At 37.6% G+C, this 26,644-nt stretch overlaps 3 protein-coding genes and 1 non-coding gene across 5 annotated transcripts; 2 read left to right on the forward strand and 2 right to left on the reverse strand.

Moving 5' to 3' along the window:
- Positions 1-3,149: 3,149 nt before the first annotated feature.
- Trnaa-ggc lies at positions 3,150-3,221 on the reverse strand. Its single transcript has one exon. It is a non-coding gene; the product is annotated as a tRNA-Ala (tRNA).
- Positions 3,222-7,660: 4,439 nt separating this feature from the next.
- On the reverse strand, positions 7,661-9,882 carry LOC125239286 (COMM domain-containing protein 5-like). The gene is made up of 4 exons (XM_048146827.1): positions 9,716-9,882; positions 9,367-9,535; positions 8,450-8,581; positions 7,661-8,046 (listed from the first exon to the last, which is right to left on the reverse strand). The coding sequence occupies exons 1-4, from the start codon at positions 9,819-9,821 to the stop codon at positions 7,845-7,847; spliced, it is 609 nt and encodes a 202-aa protein (XP_048002784.1). The 5' UTR covers positions 9,822-9,882; the 3' UTR covers positions 7,661-7,844.
- A 265-nt stretch (positions 9,883-10,147) lies between these two features.
- On the forward strand, positions 10,148-14,147 carry LOC125239264 (cleavage and polyadenylation specificity factor subunit 5). The gene is given in 5 exon segments (XM_048146797.1): positions 10,148-10,465; positions 10,468-10,538; positions 11,662-11,773; positions 12,780-12,870; positions 13,555-14,147. Coding segments are annotated over 5 exon segments (681 nt in total). The 5' UTR covers positions 10,148-10,306; the 3' UTR covers positions 13,803-14,147.
- A 2,684-nt stretch (positions 14,148-16,831) lies between these two features.
- On the forward strand, positions 16,832-25,642 carry LOC125239263 (zinc metalloproteinase nas-14-like). 2 transcript variants are annotated; one of them, XM_048146795.1, is made up of 6 exons: positions 16,832-17,334; positions 18,179-18,363; positions 18,717-18,804; positions 19,142-19,188; positions 19,953-20,168; positions 21,444-21,610. In XM_048146795.1, the coding sequence occupies exons 1-6, from the start codon at positions 17,229-17,231 to the stop codon at positions 21,468-21,470; spliced, it is 669 nt and encodes a 222-aa protein (XP_048002752.1). In that variant the 5' UTR covers positions 16,832-17,228; the 3' UTR covers positions 21,471-21,610. The 2 variants fall into 2 exon arrangements, with proteins under 2 accessions (XP_048002752.1, XP_048002753.1); XM_048146796.1 differs by lacking the exons at positions 16,832-17,334; positions 18,179-18,363; positions 18,717-18,804; positions 19,142-19,188 and adding exons at positions 23,047-23,197; positions 24,406-24,548; positions 25,487-25,642 and having other exon boundaries at positions 20,035-20,168; positions 21,444-21,616.
- Positions 25,643-26,644: the final 1,002 nt, after the last annotated feature.

Raw genomic sequence — 26,644 nt, forward strand, 5'->3', positions numbered from 1 at the left:
CATTAAAAAAAATACTTCTTACGCGTGGATGACGCTAGATGTCACTACAAATAACTCGCATTTGCTGATGTATGGAGTTACAATTCTTCCCTTACTTATTCCTCTATGTAAATACTTACCAATTTGTCAGTGGCCAAACCTGGCTGAGAAACTTGTTTTAAAATTTCTTTTTTTTTTCAGAAAGGTGAAGAGAATAGCGGTGTGCAACCAGTGAACCATGAGACTTGATTGTAATATTACACTTGTAATATATGTACAATTGTACATACATGCATATACTCACGCCTGTATCCTATAAAGGGGTAGGTAGAGCGCATGAACTACTAAGTTTCAGCGCCACTCTTGGCATAAAGGGGTTGAAAGAAATCTAAATTGTGACATTGCAGTGACAGGTTGCCAGCCTCTCGCCTACGCCACAATTTAACCCATATCCCACAGTCGACTTCTACGACACCCACGCGAAGAAGGGGGGGGGGATTCTTAACCCGTCACCACACGGGCAATATATGTATTTTCGTGTATCAACATTTTCGTAATAAAATATTTATTGTAAAGTTTTTCTTTTATTTAATTTTACATTTGAACTTAAAAAAAAGGGAGTAGATCTGTCTGTGTGTATTACATACGTGCGAATAATTTAATAACGATTAGTATCGGACCTAAGTCATCAAAATAGCCGGGGTCAACTGGACCTGGGTTGCTCAAGACCGCAATAAATGGATGCAACTGGAAGAGGCCTTTACCTCATAAAGGGTTCTGGTGTGACATTATTTTAAATGTTAAGATATATATTTCTCCAATTTCTGTAATATTTTACTGTCTAACTAGAAATAAAAGGTTTTTTATTTTTATTTATTTTATTTTCAGACCTAAGGAGCCCTAACTTAGCTTAGGGCTTTTTAAGTAGGTTTAGGACTGCGTCTACGGTATGTAATATACACTCTCATGAAGCATACCGTATACTGAAAGAGACAGGTATAGCTGGCAATCAGTATCGTGGTACCGCATTTTTTCTCTCTTTATAAAAATTATATTAATTTTAGATGAGTAACTACTGGTTTCAATGATATATTGTCGCAGTGGAAACATGTTTTTTTTAATAGATGGGTTTCTTTTTTCATACATAATAATTCAGACGCAATGTATTACGTCCACATCAATTAGTGTACCTACCTAACCGTCATTACGACATGACGTTTATGTCATTTGACATTAAGTTGGACGACGTACATTGCCGCTTGGTCAAATTAAAAAAAAATAATTTAATTAAATTAATAACACTTTTTAACAAAATGATTATCCTATACGATTCATATGATCAGATACTATAACTGGATACATTATTCGCCCGTATGGAATCCACACGCTGTATATATTTTTAGTACCACTGCCGTACCCAGACAGCGCTGGTGGCCTAGCGGTAAGAGCGTGCGACTTTCAATCCGGAGGTCGCGGGTTCGAACCCGGACTCGTACCAATGAGTTTTGCGGAACTTATGTGCGAGATGTCATTTGATATTTGCCAGTCGCTTCTCGGTGAAGGAAAACATCGTGAGGAAACCGGACTAATTCCAATAAGGCCTAGTTACCCCTCGGGCTTACGCTTAGTGCTTACGCCAAATCTTGGGATTAGTTGTCACAGCGGACCCCAGGCTCCCATGAGCCGAGGCAAAGGCCGGGATAACGCAAGGGGGATGATGACCACTGCCATACCCAATATACTAGTTACTGCAATCTATACAGATTCATCATGTTAATAATCCATATGTTTTTTTAAATATAAACATATGGATTTTTCCTTTTTAGGGTTCCGTACCAAAAAGGTACAACAGGAACCCTTATGGTGCGACTCTGTCCGTCTGTCTGTCCGTCTGTCACATTGTTAAATATCTCGAGAACTACTTATGCTATCGATATGAAATTTGGAATAGTTATAAAAATTGTGAACCTCTACAAGTTGAAAGTATTTTTTATTTTAATTAATTAATATAAATGATAGAAAATGCCCAAAATGAAAGGGGGGCAAACTGAAAATTTCAAGTAACTAGGTCAAGTGGGGTATCGTTAGAAAGAGCTCAAATTGTACATATCAAAACTATTTTTTATAATTTTTTGGTTGTGGAAAAAAAATGTTTTTTGAAGGAAAATGTAAAAAAAAATAACGTTCCCCCCCCTTATCTCCGAAGTTTACCAACATAAATGTATGAAATTTTCACCAAACATGGGTATTATAATGAATATTACAGGAAAAATAAAATCGTACACGTATCTTGAAAACTTTTTTATTTATTTATAAAAAACCTTTCAGATTTACATTTTCAATTTCAACACCCTTGCGGGTGTTTATTGTACCTGTATTTTTTAACAAAATAACAATGAAATTACCTGCTTTCATATAGAGGCAAAATGGTTAAAATCGGTTCACGCAATAAACAATTATTCCATAAAAATCATCTTCCATACTAGCTCGCGCGCATTAGTTTACTCAATTTGCCGATAGATGTCGCTCTTGCCAAGAAATCTTATGGACTATATGGACACTATTCTTTTTAATCAATTATACATTTTGGGTCGTCAGGCACTATTTTGTGACATTTTCAACTAAAAAAGTACTACTTGTCATTTGACAACAAGGCGTTATTTCCTTGAAGCTCTGAATTGAAATCGACATTATCACAGAATATATAATAGTACAACGTACAGAACGCTCACTGCTTTGATGTTCACAAAATGTCGCCTTTTTAAATTCTTACCCACATCATAGAGGAATAATTGAACGCTCATTTCCTACATCGCGTTTTACCTGATATAATGAGGTCGGTTCAGGAGCGTCGTTGCGACATGTCGTAAGTCGTAAACTATTGAAGCCTAATAGTTTTGTTTTTATTTGGACGTTGTCTACCAATAAAATTGTATATTAAAATATTACTTGTTATGTGGGAAATTGAGTCTTGAGGGATTTAGTAAAATCTGTAGTTTTATGAATAACATTTTGATGATTCAACTATTGAAAGTTTGTACGGAACCCTCGGTGAGCGAGTCCGACTCGCACTTGACCGGTTTTTTTTATTGTGGAACGTACCACTTTATAAATCGCAAATTATAAATGCAGACATCAATCGCAATGAAAAAATCAACAGTGATCGACTCTGGCCAACGTGGGACTCGAACCCACATCCTTGGATTGCCGGTCCAATGCGTTACCAATTGCGCCAGCCGACCATCCGTCCATGACTGCGACTGCGAATCTGCCATGACAGTCGCAATGGTTAAATTCGCAGTCATGGACGGACGGCCGGCAATCCAAGGATGTGGGTTCGAGTCCCACGTTGGCCAGAGTCGATCACTGTTGATTTTTTCATTGCGATTGATGTCTGCATTTATAATTTCCAGATTCATCATCATCATTTCAGCCATTAGCCAGTAGCTTTATTTGACGTTCATATGCGCATTGTAATATGCCTACTTGAAAAATAAATATTTCATTTTCATTAATCGCCCACTGCTGAGCATAGGCCTCCCTCGTGTACGCCACTTATACAGATTGGTTGGACTTAAGTACCTATTCTTATTAATAATAAAACACTTAGTTTTAGACTTTTTATTAATAAAAATAAACTATACAGACAGGATAAATATAATCGCACCGATTTGTAACAAGTTCTATCTACAAGAAAAATACAATTATATTATTATGACATTACTAATTAAGGATCTTAGGGCCTATTCACACGTTTTTATAAGCGCGATGTGTATTAGGCAAAGGCATATGTAACTCCGTATAGACGGATAAAGTCTAAGAAAAAAATGGCCTAGATGGCGTTACACCTTTGGGGAACGCTCGGCTAGATGGCGCTAATATTAATATTTGTCATTTTAACACATATCAAGCTAACAATATGCCTGTGTCGAGAGATGGCAGTCTATGTACTGTGATTACACATTTTACTTTGACAGTAACTCTCTATAATACTCGATCCTCTTTGGTATTGGGCAATAAGTTTAAGAAACAGCCTGGCCAGAAATATATGACTATTGTCAGGAGTGCGCTGTTATTCTGATGTATGGAGTGACAGTTCAGTATACTATGAAGAGAATAGTTCCAATGAAATTCCGCAATACTACGCGTAATCTTATAAAGCCTAACCAGAAATCCGACTATCCGGCCATATTTATAGTCGGCGATTAGTCGGCAAAAAAGGCCGATTAGTCGGTACTTGATAAATGATACGAAAACAGTACAAAAATAAATTAACGGATGATTTATGGTCGTATTATGTACGTATTCGTTATACCTTTGTTAGTCAAAAGAACAAATATCTGTAATCATCACAGTAATTAATGTCCTAAGACTATCGGTTTCATAGGTTCCATTATATATTTTAAGATAAATAATGGAAAATGTGTATAACTATTCTCATAGAACTTGGAACCTGAACAAATTTTATGAAAAGCGCGATAGAAACAAAAATGTAATTTCAAAAATTCTGGCAAATTTAGTCGATAATTATGTTCTGGCCAACTAATCGGCCACCCAAGCGCCGACTAGTCGGTAGTCGGCCTAGTCGGCCAAATCAATAGTCGGTACATCCCTACAATAGCTTTGTCTCCGAGCGATGAACTATAAATTTCTCGCTCTCTCTTTTATTCACACGGGAGCGACTATCTTTTGTTCCTTTCTGTCGCCGATAGTTACTTTTGGTGGGACCAGTGCCTATTTAAGGGGGGAAAAAATTGTAGCACTCAGACTTTCTAGTATGTAGTTTCATAAGCTCATATTTAACAAAGCCCTAGATATGCATTTTATGTGCAAATTTTCATCACAATTCAAAACATAGTTTTAAAATGAGAAATAAATTTGTACGTGAAGGTGAAATTCGGCCAAGCTTGCCAAGAAATCTTATGGGCACTTTTTTTTTAAATCAATTATACATTTTGGGTCGTCAGGCACTATTTAGTGACATTTTCAATTAAAAGTGTACATCTTGTCATTTGACAACAAGGCGTTATTGCCTTAAAGCTCTGAATTGAAATCAAAATTGTGTATTGTGTAGTACATTGTGTCGATTTTGGCTCTGAATTGAATATATAATTGTACAAGTACAGAACGCTCACTGCTTTGATGTTCACAAAATGTCGCCTTTCAAAATTCTTACCCACATCATAGAGGAATAAGTAAGGGAAGAGTTGTAACTCCATACATCAGTAAATGCAAGTTATTTGTAGTGACATCTAGCGTCATTCACGCGTCAAATAGCGTAAATTATCAGTACTGCTACTTGTCAATAGATGTCGCGACGAACAAAAAGTCTAATGCTCAACAATTTTTAGCTAATATTACAATAGTATTAATCAGTACTCTGTTTTCAATTCCTTCTGCTTGTAATATAAGTTGTAAACTGTTTTAATATTACATTATTTTTGGCAGACGCAACACTGTTGGCATCTAGCGTCGAGTAGTGGCACTGATAATTTACGCTAGTTGACGCGTGATTGACGCTAGATGTCACTAAAATAACTCTCATTTACTGATGTATGGAGTTACAACTCTTCCCTTATTCCACTATGCCCACATTAACAAACGAACCGCATCGAGTTCTATGCGCCACCAGTGAAAAGGCCGCGAGTGCGCGGCCGCCGGCATGTACTTGTTGCTCGGCGAAAGAATCGCGGAGTGAGCCGCCCCTGACTACAGTGAATAGGCGAGACGACTAAAAAAAACGAATTAGTCCTCAGTTAGATTATCAAAGAATTTTAGACACGTATTCTTTCTTTTTTCTCGTAAACGAAAAATGACGACGGTACAGTGCGTTGAAGTTTCGCGTGACGTTACGCCTAGGTACAATTTTTAGTTAGAAGTGACGTCACAAGTAGGGTTGCCAACCGTACTATATAATATAGTATTGTACTATATTTTGGCCCAGCGTACTATATTCTATATGACAAAGATATAGTACGCAAAAGTACTATATTTTTGGGGTCCTTGCTAGTGGCGAATTTACACTAGGATCAAACCGCCAGGGGCGGCGTTTTTATAATAAAAAAAATTTCGCGCTCGCTACGCTCGCGCTTTCATTTCTACCTGACAACCATTGTACATTTCATTACTTCGTTCTGACATGAAATTATTACAGATACAAATATATAAAGGCACCGTTGTTTGCAAACATTTGTCTTTTTAACCCCCGACGCAAAAACGACGGGCTGTTATAAGTTTGACGTGTCTGTCTGTCTGTCTATCAGTCTGTCTGTCTGTTTGTCTGTCTGTGTGTGTGTCTGTCTGTGGCATCTAGGGTTGCCAACTTTTTTTTAGGGAAATATAGTATTTTAGAAAATTCCATCTATAAAATATAGTACACTGAAATAAAATATAGTACGGTACAGATAATCGATAACCGAGTCGTAGAAATCGTTTTTTCTGCCCACTGTAAGAGGCTCCACTCGGTTTTCATCGATTTTAACGTAACTCCCGAACGGATGAACCGATTTAGATTTAGTTTTTTTTTGTCTGAAAGCTCAGTTAGTCGGGATTGTTCTTAGCCATGTTTTATGCAAATTGGTCTACTATGTCGTGGTCGGGGGTTTTTTCAAAATTTTAATTTTGTGGTTAGGTTAGGTTATTCCACGATATATTAAATAACAACATTTCTTAAGACAGCTTCGATTTGAATCCATTGGTATTATGAATATTATGATAGTTTTTAAAGCCTACCATATTAACAGCATCGTCTTTAAGCAAACTAGTATCACATAATTACTTCACAGCTCATTATTGATTCTGTGATATTTAGCATCAAAGTTGAACTGTTCTAGGACCAAAACTGGTTCTTTGATCAAAACTTTTGCCTTAATTAGTTTAAAATTAAAATCGCTCTTTAATCTTAAGAAATGTTTAGAGTTCATGTATGTAAGATCCTTCACCAAAACAAAATTTCCAAAAATGTTTTTAATACATGTAAGTTCATAAAAAATAACTACATATACATTTTTTTTTCGATATAGTGGTCTTACAAATAGGGTAATACGGATACGGCCTTTTCGCAAAACCATTTTTGGCCGAGTTTCATTTGCCAACCAACATTTCGCAGTTTCATTTTAACAATTTAACATTTAGCAACTTTTCAATTGGTAGAATTATTGTAAAGCAGATTATTAAAATCCATCTAAACTTTTACCAGACATATCATTTGTCAAATGCTTCACTTGCTGAAACAACTCTTGGACAAATAACGTTTCGTAACGAAACATTAGGCAAGTTACAAATAATTTCTAACACCATCCTTAAAAATAGGCCAAATGTTAAGTTAGTAAACGTGAGCTTGGCAAATAAAACAATTACGATAAGTTGGGAAATGAACATTCAGCGGAATAAAATTCCGAGAAACTTGAGTTGGGAAGTGATATTAGGTCGTTTTACAATTTTCGACGACAAAATAAGAGAACCAATACAACACAAAACTTGTCAAAATCGATGAAAACCGAGTGGAGCCTCTTACAGTGGGCAGAAAAAACGATTTCTACGACTCGGTTATCGATTATCTGTACCGTACTATATTTTATTTCAGTGTACTATATTTTATAGATGGAATTTTCTAAAATACTATATTTCCCTAAAAAAAAGTTGGCAACCCTAGTCACAAGCTCCCACTCCGGAACTTTGATGCCCTGTATCTTTGTATTTTTTCATTAATTAGAAAAAGCGAAAAATATGTGTTCAGTATTTTTGGACGATCTAACTGACGGACTAAGCAGAATGCCATTTTTTTATGTAGTCGTCATCCCTAGTACCTTTTATTTGAAAACGCCACAGTTCACGCTATGGGGTTACCCCCAAGAATACGTATGTCAGTCTTTCCTCATACATTTCCGTTTCTCTAACACAATCACGCTTTTCAGCGCGCTCGCGACCACGAACCGTAACTCATGGAACTTGGCTATGGATAGCCTGTACGTTCTTGTCTGTCCGTCTGTCAGTTTGAGGATGAGTATGATGAAGGTGTCCCGACGGAGTATTTGCTTTTGGTCTGCGTCTTCCATGTTGGCTTGGCTGAAACAAAAAAGAATAGAGCTTTTAAAAAATCTTCAAAAAATTTTTCATACATTCATTTAATATTATTTTTTAACCCCCGACGCAAAAACGATGTGGTGTTATAAGTTTGACGTGTCTGTCTGTGTGTGTGTGTGTCTTACTGTGGCATCGTTGCTATAGAACGGATGAACCGATTTAGATTTCCTTTTTTTTGTTTGAAAGCTGAGTTAATCGGGAGTGTTCTTAGCCATGTTTCAAATCAGTTCACTATGTCACCGAACAGATGAACCGATTTAGATTTAAAGAAAGAATCGCTTATTTGGTGTATAAAAAATATAAATTAAAACTTAGTTTTTTTTATAACCCCCGTTCGTTTTTGCGTAGGAGGTTTAATAAAAACAGATATCAATTAAAAATCTACCTTAGAGACATGTCAATCTTCCACTGCAGGCCGGCCAGTCCCGGCTTCACTCGCAAGTGAGCGGGTATGTTGGTGTAAAGCTGCTCTGCACACAGCAGCGTTGAGAGCTCCGCCACACAGTCTGGTGAGAATCTACAATATGTTGAAGTTATAAAATGTGGTAGTCTTGTGGTAGCAATGCCAAAGCAATAAGAATTTCAAATTCATTGAACAATTTTAAAGGTTTGATAATCCATACTTACTAATATTATAAATGGGAAAGTGTGTGTGTCTGTTAGTCCATCTTTCACGGCAAAACGGATATATATGTTTACTTATTGTATTTGTGTATGTTTATTTTATAATAGTAGGTATCGACTTGTATTTAATCGTTAAAATCTCATACTGGCTTTATAATCTTGTGCACCAAACTATCTCTGTTTTGCCCAATGGTTGACTGGTAGAGAATGCCTTAAGGCGTTAAGTGCGCCATTTGTACTTTTTATTGATAATTTGTGCAATAAAGTTTAAATAAATAAATAAAACGAGTGACAAATCGATGTGATTTTTTATAGATGAGATAGTTGAAGGGATGTAGAGTGACAGGTTACTTTTGTCTCTTTCTAACGCGAGAGAAGCCGCGGGCAAATGCTAGTACTAATATACATGTATGTATAAAATGGTGTATCATGGATCAAATAATTTTAACACCATATTCCTGATCAGTGATCACATATCAAGACTAAAATAGCATAAGTAATCTAACTATTCTTATTGCTAAATGTAAGCAAGCAAAACATAGGTTACAAGAAAAAATATCAAATTTTGTTTTAGATGCCAGTATTACGGACAACACTTTTAAGGTGGAAAATACAAATAGAAAATTTTAAGTAGGCTCTCTTATCATTATAATTTGCATGTTTTAGAGAAACTCTTACCTTAAATTTTCTAAGAACATTTTCATATCCCCCAGTTCCCAGGGCTCTCTAGTGGCAGAACGGGCCCGGACCACGTGTCTCACCACCTCCCGCACCGCCGCAAACTTATCCACACTCATTAGGCTCGATGTTCTGCTGTCTGGATTACCTTCAAGTTCTTTTAGGGCCACTAAAATACAAGTTAAGATTATTACAATTTTCATTAAATTCACATAAAGGGAAAAGAAATAATACTTGTAGGATCATAATTGTAGTTTAAAAACGTGAAATTCAATTGAATCAATTAATAATTGGCAAAGGAATTAAACTAAAGTACACAAAAAGTGGGTTGATAAGTATGATAACTTACAAACAACAAATGGTTTTATTTCCTTCCTCTGTATGTCTGGTGTTATATTTGATATACTTGACCATTGTGATGGAACCTCGGTTAATAGTTCTAGTTGTTGCGACATTTTAATCGATTACATAAACTAAACGATTTTATTAAAAGTTTTTCGAAAAGAAACCCCACATTCCACATATAAACACTGAATTCTTCGTCAGCGTCACTGTCAAAATAAAGCTGTCAAACTTTTTTTTTTGATAAATTTATAGCCTGGATGCGAGTCTCTTAAGCCAAAGACATTTTTCGAAGTTTAACCATTTACCAAATATATAACCGGTAAATTAGAAGTAGTTTCATCACTATCGTTTTATCCATAGACTATAAACCCATAAATGAAAAAAAAAACTTGTTCGTCTCGTCTCGTTTAGTCTATGCTTTTAATGGCTGCCGGTTGTTTGGTTTTACACGCTACTGACGCTATAATTTCCTAGATTTGCTAAGTACCGTTAACTATTTAGCGATTTTAGCGTCAATATTCAATTACTATAAGCTGTTTTATATTTCTAGTCAGTGTACCATAATTCATTATCGAGAGTGATTTAAAACCTCGAAATGTCAGCAGTACAAGGAGCACCAGGAAACAAACCTTGGCCGGTTAGACCTGGCGTACAACACCAGAACAGCCAGAATAACAACAATTTGACGCTAAACAGGACGATAAACCTGTACCCGCTGACTAATTACACATTTGGCACGAAGGAGCCATTGTTTGAGAGAGGGACGCTTCGGTGCCGGCTAGATTTCAACGCATGAGGGAGGAATTTGTAAAGATTGGCATGAGAAGGTAAGTTTCGTGTTATTTTTAACGTGTACTATGTTTTGGTACTACTTAATATCTTTATTAGTGATCTAGGCAGTGTTAACCTCAAATATATATAGTTGCAAAACAGATCTATGCCATGCCATGGCCATAGTTTAGTTTTGCTAATTATTTATTACCTATAGGTAGATCTTTTATTTATAACCTCTATGTTAAGCTTTATGATTTGTTATAATAATAATCTCCAATTTTTTTTTAAATCTCTTCAGCTCCTTTGGGCTCCTTTAGTTCAATAATACACTACCCTAGCTAACACGTATTTTGAAAATCAAGTTTTATATGTTTGCAGAAATATGCTTCAATTTGTCATCCTATGCTATGGTTGAGCTAGCCATTTTCCGAAAGTTCACAACCATTGTGTCTATTTTGCTTGTATCACTTGAGGTAGTATGTATTGTCAGTATGCTAAATGCTTCCTTTAGTTTGTTCGACCGGTTTGGCCTCGCATGTAGTGACCCTGCCTGCTAAGCCACGGTCCTGGGTTCGAATCCCAGTAAGGGCACAAATTATTAATTTACTAACGTAACAGATCCTTCTCTTGCCCACAAAACGACAAATACCTATGATTCATTTAACTAATACTAATAAGTGACTACATAAAACTCAGAAGAACAGTAGGTACGTGCCATGCGACTACACAGGCGGGCGCGTGGTGCCCCTCTGCCACTTGTTCATTCAGGTAATTAACGCCGCACAACTGGCGAGCTAGTGACGTAGGCCTGGTAAGGGCATTTATTTGTATGATGTTGATGAGCATGAGCACAGATATTTGTTAACCAACTATGCCAGACCATAGATTTAAGCCCATTGTATTGTAGAATGGGCGATTTTCCGCAACTCGACGTCTTGCCTATTTTGCGTGATATGAGGGGGGGTTGGCTAATCCTGCCATCCCAACTCCTCGAGAAATCCTACTAGACCCTTGATGTTCAGTAGGACTTCGGAGAGGTCTCTCAGAGATCCGAGATATTTTTGCCCTGTATGGAGCCACCCCACTGCACTCCAGAGCCACAGCAGCTGTTTCCTCTGTCTCCATGCACCCCTGGGATTTAAGCCTATAATGTAGAGTTAATTCTTGTGATTCCAGGTCTGTGGAAGGTGTCTTATTAGTGCATGAACATGGTCTGCCACATGTTCTGCTGCTGCAGTTAGGAACTGCCTTCTTCAAGCTGCCGGGCGGAGAACTCAACCCTGGAGAGGTGAGATCCTACATATAGATATGCTTGGAACAGATCCCTCTTGCCAAGTTTGCCTTGGTATAAACTCAATCTAAAATTTAAACATTTTTCTATGTCATGTAGGGGGTATCATTTAAAAGAGATGTACAATTACAATAGAAAAAAATGCACTTTTTTTTATTATTTATTTGATACACTAGCAGCTCTTGCTGATACGTGTATATCACTGCACTTGTGTTTATTTTTCACTTTTCAAAGTTCTAATATAATTGCCCAGTCTATTTTTGAAACAGTTCACTGACGACGCGCTAATAACAGTTTCTGGTAAAGTCGCCGCCGTCAATAGAATTTGTGAACAATGTAAACAAACCTTGTAGTCAAAATGTCTATAATTTCCATTCTAACTCATCAGATACTGGCTAAATCCATGTGTTATTTAATAAATTCATCTCACATTATGACCCTCAACCTTTACAATAATAAAATTGTGCTAAAATATTGATATTTTATACAATGGTTTGTTTACATTGTTGACAATTTCTATTGACAGCGATTTTAGAGAATTCCACACATTAACTACGCGATTTGGCAGGAAGTGTTTCTTAGGGTTGCTAGCACATGGAGGTTTGATAAGCTTTTTAGAATGCCCTCTTATGAGTTCTGGCTTAGTATGTTTTTAATATTAGTCACGTTTGTTGGGGAATATTAATAAAATTATAGAAATTGTAAAAAAAAAATCTATCTTCCATCTAGATTGTAGACCAAACATCTTTACATACACGCCTATATCCCATAAAGGGGTAGGCAGAACACATGAACTACTCAAGTTTCAGTGCCACTCTTGTCAAAAAGGGGTTGAAAGAAATCAAAATTGTGACATTGCAGTGACAGGTTGCCAGCCTCTCGCCTACGCTACAATCTAACCCATATCCCAGAGTTAACTTGTACAGGAAGGAAGGTGGTGGTGAAACATCTTTACCTCCACAATACAAACAATATTGTAACATGTTTCCTATTTATTTTCCAGGATGAAATTGAGGGACTGAAAAGGTTACTAACAGAGACACTCGGCAGGCAAGACGGAGTCAAGCAAGAGTGGCTTATTGAAGATACCATTGGTAAGTTGTTAAGACCTCGAGTGTCAGACTGATTTTTAAGTTATTGGAATGTTAATTTTATTCCAATTTTCGATTGACGTAATCGACCGGGAGTCGGCCGGTCGACACTCCAAAGGTCCACAGCAAACTCTGTTTTATACACAACTGGACTACTTAACTACACTCTCATTTTTATGCGAGACGAGGCAAACGAAAACACAGGTGGCCTGATGGTAAGTGATCACTGCCGCCCGTGGACACCTGAAATTGAAATTGAATGGGAAATTCGCAACTCACGACAGTTATCGTCTCGTTTTGAGTTCCCGCATCAAGCAGTTACAATAGCTTATGGACATATGCAACTATAGAGGAAACCTACTTTTGCATTTGTATGTTAAAAGGCTATTATAATACATATGGCACTGCTTTACGTGCTTGCTTGGTTTCCACGGGACAGGCTTCGCCTAGTGTGGGACCATACTCAGACCATAGAACTAATTGTCTGTAAATCTTTATGTTAAATAAATATTTCATTTCATTTCACCTCCCTGGTGCGCATACTGTAAAATGTTGTACAATACACTTGCTAATAGGTGAATCTCAACTCTTGTCGACTTAAAACACTCGTGTCGTTTTTTTTTTTTGCCAAAATCAAAAAAACATTGATCAGACACTATTGTATACATATAAACATAACTTTTCCAGGCAACTGGTGGCGACCGAACTTCGAGCCCCCGCAGTACCCATACGTGCCTCCCCACATCACGAAGCCTAAGGAGCACAAACGCCTCTTCCTCGTCCAACTCCAGGACCGGGCCCTCTTCGCCGTCCCCAAGAACTACAAGCTGGTGGCCGCTCCACTCTTCGAGCTGTATGACAACGCTCAGGGCTACGGACCTATCATCTCATCGCTCTCGCAGAGTCTGTGCAGATTTAACTTCATTTATATGTAAAAGTGATTACAAAAGTCCTTAAGAACTAAAAGCTACTCTATGAACTTTTTGACAATGCTTGGGGCCACAGACTTATAGACTCTTCACTGTCACAGAGTCTGTGGAGATTTAACTTTACAAATTTAAATGTGTGTGGGAATGACTATTTGTAGTTCTTATATCGAATTGGCATGATATGTACGAGTTGTTCATATAATAAGTTTCTGAATATAGCTTATACACAGTGCTCGTGAGCATTGCGAAAGATTTTAACAGTACATTCCTGATCCCATTTTGAGACTAAAATGTCATACATACTTTTCTGGATTTCGCCTAGTTTCAGAGTTATTACCAATTGAAAAAAAAAATCTTATTACTCAGTACAAAAAACTTTTTTAACGGAGTTGTTGCCATTATGGAGAATAGACTCACTATCCTCATTGATAGATGTCAAAAAGTGAGAAGTAAAAACTTTTCAAAAATGAGGTTTTTAGATTAAAAAAAAACGTTAAAACACATTTTAACTAGGGATGTACCGACTAGTCGCCGACTAGTCGGGAAAGCCGACTATCCGGCCACATTTGTAGTCGGCGATTAGTCGGCGACTAGTCGGCAAAAAAGGCCGATTAGTCGGCACTTCATTAGTGATAGAAAAACAGTACAAAATTAAATTACCAGCTGAAAATTATGGTTGTATTATGTAGCTATTAGTAATTCCTTTTTTTTGTCTAAACAATAAATATCTGTTATCACTACAGAAATAATTTTCCTACCTAGGAATCGACTTCATAGGCAGGATCACTACTCTACCCACTAAGCCAAGCCGGTTGTTAAAAATGGAAAATGTATATAAATATTGTCATGAACCTTTGAACATCTGTAAAAAATCATGAAAAGCGCGAACGAAGGACCAAAAATGACATTCAAAATGTGAATTTATCGAATATTATGTTCTGGCCGACTAGCCGACTAGTCGGCCGACTAATCGGCCACCCAAGCGCCGACTAGTCGGTAGTCGGCCTAGTCGGCCAAATCAATAGTCGGTACATCCCTAATTTTAACTGTATTTTATGAATAAAATTGACTTAAACATTAAATAAATGTCATATACAAAGAAAAAGTGACCAAGGCCTCCAAGTGTTCCGAGCTGGAATCGAACCAGCGTACTTCGTTAACCGGACGGATGCCTGTAAACCACTCGGCCATCGGATCACGAAAGCAAGGGTCGAAATTTCCAAGTATATGACACAATTACCGAAGGCTTAGCGCCCCCCGCCATCTCTGAGGTAGAACCGAAACTAGTTCGACCTCCTAACTGAATCAACACATGTGATTACGAGCTAGCGAAGAGAGATGGCGCTAAAAAATTGACTTTTTTAACATTCAAAAATAGTAAAAAAAAAAATTGCCGATTATTTTTTATCTGTGTTTAAAAAAAGATCTTTCTTTTGGGCTTTCTAAGTCCAATGTGAGGTCATTAATCTCTCGCAATGCTCACGAGTACCGTATGTATTCGCCCCGTATATAATTATAGATAATTAATTAAATATCTTGTAGGTTTCTGTTTTAGGGACACTATAAAATGAAATTTTATTTATATACGTAGAGGTGTGCTAGTTACGTTTACAAAGTGGCCATTTTATTAGGTCTTGAATGTATGTTACAAAATTTATCAACCAATAGTCATTCTCATTAGTATAGTTTTACAAGGACAGTTTACATTAAGCAACGTTGTGTGGATGTTTTTAGTATAAGTGCATTTGACTAAAACATGGAGAAAAACAATATGGAGTTTTATTTTTATTGTACCTGAAGAAAGAAGACTGTTTTAGATTTAAGTGTACTATAGTAATAAGTTTAAGTAAAACTAAAACATGTACATAATAAGTATAGGTAAGTCCTAAAACAAAGTCTAAACTGTATAGATTCGAAATTGTCGGAATAACTACTATTTGTTCATATGGGTACTTTATCAAAGACTTTACAAACGTGAACTACCCTACTAAAATAGGGTGGGGTAGGGTACATGAACTAGAATTCATATACCTACCAATGCATTTATTATGAAAAAGAGCCTCTATAAATATTATACACATGTGTATAAGCAGTATAAGTTATTTTGTCTTTGAACATTAGATTCGTGTGTGGCGACATCTATTGTAAAGTGGCAGTTCTAGCAAAGTCGCGACTTGACGCTAGATGTCGATAGCGAAAAATTTGGTAAGCAATTTGATACTTGTATAGAGGGCGCATTCTTCTTTCTTTACTTATTTTTCTATGATTTTCTGTACGAATACGAATTTCTAATAGAAAATATTGTACTTGAAGCTTGAAGAATATGTACCATGTGTAGGAAAACCACATCTAGTCGATATATTTTAGCGGATAGGTAATATATATAGCCACCTTAGTCCTGGAAGCTTTTGTTTTGAATTTAGAATCTTTTGTTAGTCAATAAAATTTGGAATATCTACAAAAAATTGTACCAAAGACATATGTAACTCCGTATAGACGAATAAAGTCTAAGAAGCACTAGAGAAAAAGGTACGGTGGCCTAGATAGCGTAACATCTTTGGGGAACGCTCGGCTAGATGGCGCTAATATTATTTGACATTTTAACACATATCAAGCTAACAATATGGGCCAAATTGTCAAAACTGAGGTTCAAAAGTTTTTAGCTTGTGTCGAGAGATGGCAGTCTATGCACTGTGATTACACATTTTACTTTGACAGTATCTCTCTATAATACTCGATCTTCTTTGGTAATATATAGCCTCCTGAGTCCAGTAGGCCTAGCACATGATGGCCGCGGGAGTATGTCGCCGCGAGATAGACTACCCGTCCTTATGTCATTAATACAGTTAGAAGAAGACGTGGCACATATCTCGCGGCGACATACTCCCGCGGCCATCATGTGCTAGGCCTACTGGAAGCTTTTGTTTTGAATTTAGAACCTTTATTCAATAAAAGTATTAAATAAAATTTATATTAATATCTACAAAAAATTGTATGTACAGGGACTGATGAGGATGTGTATGAAATGAATTATATATGTAAAAACCACGTAACAATAGAAAAATTGTTACTACGACCTAAGGTCTAAAATATATTTCGATAAGCAATTGAAATGATGCTATTTCTGTGATATTATTTGTATATGTATAAATATAGGCAAATTATTTTATACTGGACTGGATTTAGAACAAAGTTATTTAAAATTGACTGTACTTCATAAATATGTGATATAGATATATAACACATTTTAACCGATAACTTTATGCAGAAAGTTATTGCAAATAAAACTATATACACTCCATATGAAACAAAATCAATTTCAATTTTAGCCATAAAATCTGTAATAAATATATGTAATTTCAATCTTTTATCACATTTTTTATATTTATACAGTGTGAGACTGCGTGTTATATTATTTTGAATACAAATATAATGCTCTATGCAATATTATTATTTTTGATATATTTCGACGTATCAGAGAGCAATAAATTATGGCCGAAGGGAGTTGTCCATTACACCATCAACCCAAAGGATTATGGTAAGTCCAACTTTTAATATACATCCATAGGTTCTAATATCACAGTATAATAAAGAGTACTATCGTACAGTATGGCCACTCCCGCTCCCCGCTGAAAGTGCCGCCCACCCCCTCTCGGCTACCTCACAGTTACCGCCTGTCAAAAACGCGAACAGTCGACCTGTCATATCTCACTCATACAAGCATGGTACGCGTTAGGAACCGCCTCTTATCGATACGAGATATGCTAATATTTATAGAGGTAGGTTGGCTTAGAATATAACTGTTTTCGTTGGTAGTTTGTGAGTAGGAACGCGTATCTTTTGATTTATCTTTTTCAAATTATCGATTGTTTTAGAACTTTTACTAAATGTCCGAGTGCTCACTCAATACTGCTAATATTATAAATGGGAAAGTGTGTGTGTCTGTCTGTTTGTCCGTCTTTCACGTCAAAACGGAGCGATGAATTGACGTGATTTTTTTAAGTGGAGATAGTTGAAGGGATGGTGAGTGACATAGGCTACTTTTTAACCCCCGACGCAAAAACGACGGGGTTTTTTTTTTTTAGTATGAATAGGCAGACGTTTGACCACGATCACACCTGATGGTAAGTGATGATGCGGTCTACGGTGGATCACGTTTACCTATGAGATACCTATTTACTCTTGCTTTAAAGAGACCTGGATTGTACTCATGTGGGAACACAGACTCAGGCAGGGCATTCCACTCCTTGGTGTTATAGGTTTGACGTGTCTGTCTGTGGCATCGTAGCTCCCGAAAGGATGAACCGATTTCGATTTAGTTTTGTTTTGTTTGAAAGTTGTATTAGTCGGAAGTGTTCTTTTTGTCAATATTTTTTTTATAGACCTCCACTCTCAAGACGAGATAGTATCAACATTCTCAGTGCTAGAGAAGGAGATTTGCGTCAAATTCTTCGCTACCCCCCTGAACTACTCCTCCAGTGAGACGCAGAAGGTTCTGTACATCAGCAACCCGGAAAAACTGAAGAACTGCCCACCGTTGCAGTTCAACTATAACGGCAGTGTTGTGGTAAGTGTAAGGTACATCGGATCACGAAGGCAAGGGTCAAACATTCCAAGTATATGACTTTTCCGAAGGCTCGTGGCGCCGAGTGGTTTAGGCATCCGTCCGGTAAATGGAGGACGCTGGCACAGTATAACGCTGGTTCGATTCCAGTACGACGTAACCCCCACCCTGGGCACGAAGCTGGATCCACGCTTGATCACAGAGATTTCCAAAACTTGACTTTTGAAAACCGCGATAGTGCCCCATGCTCACTCATGCATGCAAAGAAAGTGACAACATCGAATTATTCACTGAAACGACTGTTCTTTCTAGGGAGCCTTTTAAAACATTGGAAAATATCACTAACTTTGTTACAGGACATGCCGATTGGCTATAAATGTATAAACAAGAATGATATCGCGAGAATCACCCTCGAAATGTTAAAAGCCAGCATCGACGAGTCGTGTAAGTAACAAATAAAATAAAAAATGGTCATCTCTTCCGAATAGGCTAGTTTCCTACTAGTCAAATCAGCTTCTTTTTAAGAACTGTTAAAACGATTTGCTAATATGTAATTACATGAAATACTGAGGAGTGACGTTACGGACAATTCATTTACTTTATATCTTTCTCTTTGACTTATTAAATAGAAATTATATTTGAACATAACTACTGTCCATATTTTTCTTCTACTTAAGTATGTGGTTCTTTATTTCGTACACTGCACAAAATATTTTAAGTATAGGAAACTAGCCTATTGAAAATTACTAATGTTATGAATTTGTTCTTTTTTTCTTTTCAGCACCTCCTATAAACAGTTACGATTTGGTTAAAAGGTTTGAGGAACAGGTAAGCAAATCAAACTTCTTTAAAATGAAAACGGATTTTAGCTGAAAATTGCTGAGCATTTACTTTTCGATCGTTACGACATCTATTGTCAAGTTACAGTACTGATGAATTCGTGTGTCTGACTGCGACGCGTTTTGAAATATCATAGAGGAATAAGTTAAGGAAAGAGTTGTAACTCCATATACATCAGTAAATGCGAGTTATTTGTAGTGACATCTTGCGTCAAATAGCGAAAATGTCAGTACCATTACTCGACACTAGGTGTCAACAGTGTCGCGTCCCTACTCTAGGTATCTAGAGTAGGGACAATATTTAGGATTATTTTTTCTCGTCACCATTTGAAAAGGGGATGTGCTTTTCTTCCCTGCTAGGAGGGTTATAGTTTTTTTATGTTATTCCATACATTTTTAGGTGAAATAATATTTACCTAAAGGCATTAATTTCTTAAACATAATTACAAGCTTTTATTCTACTTGCCTTGTTAGTAATATGTTAGTTTGGGTTAAACGTAGGAACTAAATTTGAGCCACTTCCCGGTTTCCGATTGAGCTGAAATTTTGCACACATACGTATCACGTGACAATGCAATATTATGGTATCATGGATGGAGCTGATCTGATGGAGCAGAAAGGTGGTCAAAGGAACTCTGTTATGAAACGTCGTATCCCCATCGAGTAAGGGGTTTTTAGAAACGTCAGATGACTGTTGAAAGAAAGGCGATAAAAGCTTCTGCCAAATATTTTTTTGCAAAAACAATTTTACAGGAACTAGCTAAACCTCGCCCAACAATTCTGACCACCGACGACCGGGACTTTATAAACGTTCACTACCACGACGAGTGCTCATCGCTGGCGCAGCGCGCGAGCGTGTTCCCATCGCGGCGTAGCGAAGGCGTCTCCCTCGCCGATGAAAACGTGTCGTGGTACACCGCGCGCGCCTGGCCGCATGCTGTCATTATGTTTCTGTGCAGGACTCGTTACGTGAGTTACCACGGTAGTTCAGGCAAAGCCATATTAAGGCCATCTCAAACTGGGGCCTAATTGCATAACTACAACTTATATTACTAGAGAGCGGATTTCTGGTAGCGATTTTAATATTAATATGGATATGACTAGTGCCACAAAAGCATCCAAAAAGGGTTTATTTTTATGTTCTGACTCATTTTTTTGTGTGTAGAAAAAATAATAAATAATGCGAGTCATATCCATATTAATATTTAAATCGCTACCAGAAATCCGCTCTCTATATATTATACGCGGTAGTCCCCATTCAATTCCTTTTATAAGAAAGAGAGTTCTACTTGTAAGTTATACAGGTGGTATATTGTTATGGACGCCTGAGTACGTTGCCGAATGGCACAAACGCTCGTAGATATCTATCTCTATCGCTCTTGCGTATTGGCGCGACAGAGCCAGACTATCTTTCGCGGCGTTTCGTTTTCGTTTCGCGTCGCAGAAATGCCTTTCGGCTATGGCACCAGTGCGCACTATAAGTTGTCGACATTAGAAGCGCTCTTGGCGCGTTCCCATGCAGTTTAAAATTATAAGCTCGCTTCTTGTATAGGACATTAAAATGTCGGTATTGTTAGTTGCCCCAAGTAGTTAAATATTTCTAATTATTTATTTTATTCTGACGACCGGTCTGGCTTAGTTGGTAGTGACCCTGCCTGCTAAGCCGCGATGCTGGGTTTGAATCCCGGTAAGGGCATTGTGTGATGAACACAGATATTTGTTCCTGAGTCATGGACATTTTCTATGAATATAAGGATGTATTTATTTATATAAGTAACTGTATCGTCGCCTAGTAGCACCAAATACTATATAAACTCTATAGAGTTAATACGTGCAGCTTCTGTTGTTTCCCATACAATGGAGCGGCAACAATTTTACTAGCGCCATCTAGCGGTACGAGTTGTTCAAAGTAGTTTGTCAGACTTTTATTTTATTTTAGTAAATTAAAATAGAAAATGCGATTACTTGATCTACTTTAACATTTTTAGACGGAATAAAACAAAAAAATAAGAATGTGTGACTTTTTTTAATTTTATACTGTATGAACTAAACTATTTTGATCAACTCATGCCGCTAGGGGCGCTAGTATCGCATGTTCCCAACTTTGGCACCAAGCTGCACGTATTAACTCGTAGAGTTTACATAGTATTTGGTAGCACCATATATGTTACAAGCTGTGCTTAGTTTGGGGCTGGGTTAATTTGTGTAAGGTGTCCTCCAATATTTATTTATTCTTACGTACAGGTGACTCTGCAGACCACAAACTCCTAAAATTCGCCATGACGCAAATCGAGCTGGTGTCCTGTGTGGTCTTCCACGAAGTGGGCCCCGACGATAAGTTCTCCCCCTCCAACCAGCTGATATTTAAAGAGGAGGGGGAGGATGAACCAGAGCTAGGGTTCAAACGGGGAGATCAGGTAACGATCAACATTTAGAAGACTTAGTGCACATACACCCTGTTTTTATTGATTTCCGTTAACTTTAAGGGAAGATTCTTTAGGTCAAATACAATCAATTTCTCTAAGAAACTAACCTCTTAACTCTTACGGTTATCAAAAAATTTAAAAAAAATAATTTAATTACTGAACACGCGTGTGGCATCCCTTACCACTTCCTAATGTTTTTTTTGACATGTGCCGTCAAACACTTGTCAATGAGTTTAATGATGTTATGATTAAGGTCCTCTCACACTAATTAATCCATTTATTATGTATGGAAACGAAAAAAATGTTTTTTTCTAATTTAACAAAAAGCGTTATACAGGGTGGTTCCTGATGATAAACCTCACTACGTGTTGACTTTAACGGAAAACAACAAAACACGGTGTAGACTTGCATAACCGTAGTCCGCCAAATCTTTTTGTTAGTCGCCACATCTAGTGTTAAGTAACAGTACTAATCATTTCGCTATGGTACATGCTGATAGCTGACTTATGGACTGGTCAAAAGGTTTTAATCTAAATGTCATTAGTTCATGCCATGAAGCAGATCTAATCAAACAGCGTAGGTTTGAATCGTCAGTCGTGTCGAAGTCAAAAATAGTCACGTTTTCTCATTAAAGTTGTAGTCTGCCTCTTTTGAACTCGTGGGAGGTTCATACGTGACAGCTTCTCTTTCGCACACTTCAGCAGTCCTTAAGCGAAATGATAAGTCTGTATATTAAATAGACATTTATTTGATTCGTCTCAGCCGTCGCGCCTCAGTAAATATCGCCGCTTGGCGGTTGAAGAGAACTTGTGACATAGAGTATATTAAATAGTATGGTATAGAGTTATCAGTCAAGATTTTCGAATGCAGCGCCATCTATTATTAAGTTACGACAACTTTTCACGTGACTTTCCGTGCCTAAAGGTTCCATATAGCACATAAAGGATGTGGACCTTTAAACTTGGAACACCACGTATTTATGGCGTGATCTTTAATTAAGTTTGATGTAATCATTCATCAACCAGTCACATGAATAGTCAGAAAATATTACAAAAATATTTTTTACCATTTAATTACATATAATTCACCATAGAAGTCATTTGCTAATTTGCGGGTGTAGCGACATCTAGCGAAAAATTTGGACATCAAAAAATACTTATACATTTTACGACAACAAGTCATTACCCAGTTCGTGGGGGTAATAGTGACATCTAGCGAACAACTTGCACTACGGCATATAATTGTTTTTCACGCCCTCTGTCGTTGAGTTTCCTAAACATATCCTAAGTACATCGGATTTACTACCTACTTCCTTTGACTGAAAACACCGTGCTTGTGACTGCGAAAACTCTCCCTTTTTAGGATACCACGGATTTTCAGTAATTAATCAAGGTTAAAAACGATTAAATTTGCTCCAACAGGTGATCAGCCTCAAAGCCATGACACACGGCTCGCCAGGTCACACGGCGCACGCGCTCAATAATCTCATGCGCGCGCTCGGCGTCCCCATGATGTCCAACCGCTTCGACCGGGACAATTATCTGGACGTGCAGTGGTCGCGCGTGGGGAAAGGTGAGTGGCTGTTATATTTCATTACTACAGAAGCTGGGACAAAAAAGGGGGTTACGTAGTGAATAAAGCTAGGAACATACTACGCGAACGTCCGTCGTGAAACGACCGCGACCGCGACCGATCAGTGTGCACGGACCAAAACATCCAGCGAGCCAGATTTCAATCGGACGTCCATGCGCTCAAGGCCACGTCCACGACCGTCGACCGATAGTTTGCACGGTTAAGTGTATATTTATTGTCCAGATCTCCGTCCGCGGTCCTAGCTTGACATACATCGATCCCAGCGCGCCGTACGAACGGCATAGAGGATGAAACGCCGAAGTGGGTTTAGTGACGGCGAGTTCCACACATTGTGCGTGACTGCATTCCCACTCCGTCAAAAAAGGGACAAAAGAAGTTCCCAGCCGAAGACATAACATAAAGACGGATAGGTCTGAGGCGGGCAACTCCATATTCCCGCCGAGGAATGTATTCTGTTTCGTATCCTTGACATGTGTCGCCATCTAGTTCAAAAATGAATAGTACCTACATCGAGCGAAAGAATTCTCAGCCTTAACAACACAACTACTGCACACGAGATGGCGCGCATTTCGCCACAAAAACTCAAATAGTGTATTTTCTATTCGTTTTAGCCTTGACCTGTGTCGCCATCTAGTGTTTGCAATAAATAGTACTTACATCGACCGAAAGAATTCTGTCTTAACAGTACAACTACTGCACACGAGATGGCGCGCGAAGAAAAACGCATGAAAACTCGAAAATTCGCGTTTTCCGGGACCTAAGGATAAGTTAGACCGATTTTTCACCCCCAAAAACCCCCACATAACAAATTTCTGCGAAATCGTTAGAGCGGTTTCCGAGATCGTCAGTGTAAATAAATATATATATAAATAAATAAATAAATAAATATACAAGAATTGCTCGTTTAAAAGTATAAGATTAATATTACTTTGTAACTATCCGTCACATCCCGTGTGCGTTTTTAACCCCCGACGCAAAAACGACGGGGTGTTATAAGTTTGATGTGTCTGTCTGTCTGTCTGTGGCATCGTAGCTCCCGAACGGATGAACCAATTTAGATTTAGTTTTTTTTTATCTGAAAGCTGAGTTAGTTGGGAGTGTTCTTAGCCATGTTTCATGAAAATCGGTCTACTATGTCGCGGTCGGGTTCTTTCAAAATTTTAATTTTGTGGTTATTTGTACAACAGGCAAAGAGCGGCTCCTAGAAAAGAGTCCTAAAGAAGCGTGGGTGGTCGGAATACCTTACGACTTTAGCAGCGCGACCCACGCACCTGCCAACTACCTGTGCGAAAACTGCCCGCCTGGAGCAAGCACTGTGCGACCATTACAGGTATGGCTTGGTGTTAAAACTTTCCGATAGATGGCACTACTCACATTAGTGTTACTTGATAGCGCGATTCACGCATCTGCTAACTACCTGTGCGAAAACTGCCCCCCTGATGCAAGCACCAAGCACTGTTCGACCATTGCAGGAATGGCTTGGTGTTAAAACTGTCCGATAGATGGCAGTATTAGTGTTACTAAACATCGCGACCTATGCGCCACCTAACTTCATGTTTCAAAAGTGCCCCTCTGGATTAAAACTGTCCGATAGATGGCACTATTAGGGTTACTTTAGCAGTACGGGCAAATGGTCAATCACGCGTCTAATAGCGCCAATTATCAGTACCACTACTCGACACTAGGTGTCAACAGTGTCGCGTCTGTCTAAAATTTAATATTAAAACAGTTTACAACTTGTATTACAAGCAGAAGGCATTGAAAACATATTACTGATGCTATTGTAATATTAGGTAAAAATTGTTGAGTATAATGAGTATTAGACTTTTCGTACGTCGCGACGTCTATTGACAAGTAGGAGTATTGGTAATTTACGCTATTTGTCGCTAGATGTCACTACAAATAACTCGTATTTACTGATGTATGGAGTTACAACTCTTTCCTTACCATAGATAGACACCAGCCCCAACTTTGACCCTCTCATGTGGATACACTTACTTGACACGAACGCCTTCCTGGACCGCTGATAAGGTTCAATTTAGTATGGCAAAAAAGTTTGAGCTCAGTCCTAATTGAAGGTCCATGTTCCTTACTTATTCCTCTATGGCCGGCAACAGACAGTCTTAAAAATTCATAATCTTAGAAAAGAATTGTATGCAAACTGACACTGACAGATCTGTCAGTTTGCATGCAATTATTTTTTAAGACTGTCTGTTGCCGGCCTATGATGTGCAATGTCATTAAATAATTTAATTTTGACATTTCCAGGACGTTTTTTGGCGGCGCTGGCTGAGCATGGGACACAACAACAAGCTCTCTGACAGCGACGCCATCTTGCTCAGCCTGGTTTACACGGACAATTGCAAAGCGCGCGAACAGAGCGGGTTCCCATATGAAATATAAATAAATGTATGAAAAAGTAAAGCGGTTTGTTTTATTTAACCAACAATCTGAGAGAAAGTACATTTTGTGCACATGGGGCGTAAATTACATATTGAAAACTAGAGTACGTAAAAATGTGTAAAAACAAAAAAGTTAATAATAATACTAGAAATTATGTAACTCCCTCGGGAAAAGTAGATTACACATCTTGCCCAGTAGACAAAAAGCCTCAGATCACTTACTTGTTAACATTTTTGCTAAACTAATCTGTGTGAAATAATAAAAAAAGTGAAAATTCTTAATATTTTACTACCACTAACATTAATACTATTCTTGGCCTTAAATTCTAGTATTTTACAGTGGTATAGCTATTAACTATACTGATTCGAGGTACATATGAGATATCTAGAAGCTCACAAATTTATTCTGACGATACCATATCATACTAAGGGATAATTTGTATACAAAAACAAATAAACTTAAAAAAAATGTATATCACAAGATTTATTTTATTTAGGATAGGATGCTTTTCTTGACATACCAAATTACATTTTCCGAATACATTTATTATGTTAATTATTAATTTAATTTCAAACAAAATCGAGATCAAAATAATTCCGACTTGATTAACGTTCTTCTAGCACATTCAGAAAAAAAAACGAAATCATAAAAAAATTGTAGAAAAATTGCCATTAAGTATCCTAAAAAAAAAAATACATTCTATTGAGCAAGATTGAGATGACAAACACAATATTGTTGGGTATTAGCGTGTCGAATACTGGTACTTTAACTTAGTACAAAATAAGTGTGTTCTTCCAGCAAAAACTACCACTTTGTCACTTGCCATAAGGATACTTCAGACATGTTATTTGTATAAATCATAGAAGAATAAGTAAGAGAAAATTGTAATTCCATACATCAGTAAATGCGGGTTATTTGTAAATGTATAGGCATACTTAAGTGACATCTAGCGACAATCACGCGTCGAATAGCGTGAATTATCAGTACCACTACTCGATACTAGGTGGCAGCAGTGTCTCGTCT

This window comes from Leguminivora glycinivorella, chromosome 25, assembly GCF_023078275.1.
Source record: "Leguminivora glycinivorella isolate SPB_JAAS2020 chromosome 25, LegGlyc_1.1, whole genome shotgun sequence".
NCBI classification, from domain to species: domain Eukaryota; kingdom Metazoa; phylum Arthropoda; class Insecta; order Lepidoptera; family Tortricidae; genus Leguminivora; species Leguminivora glycinivorella.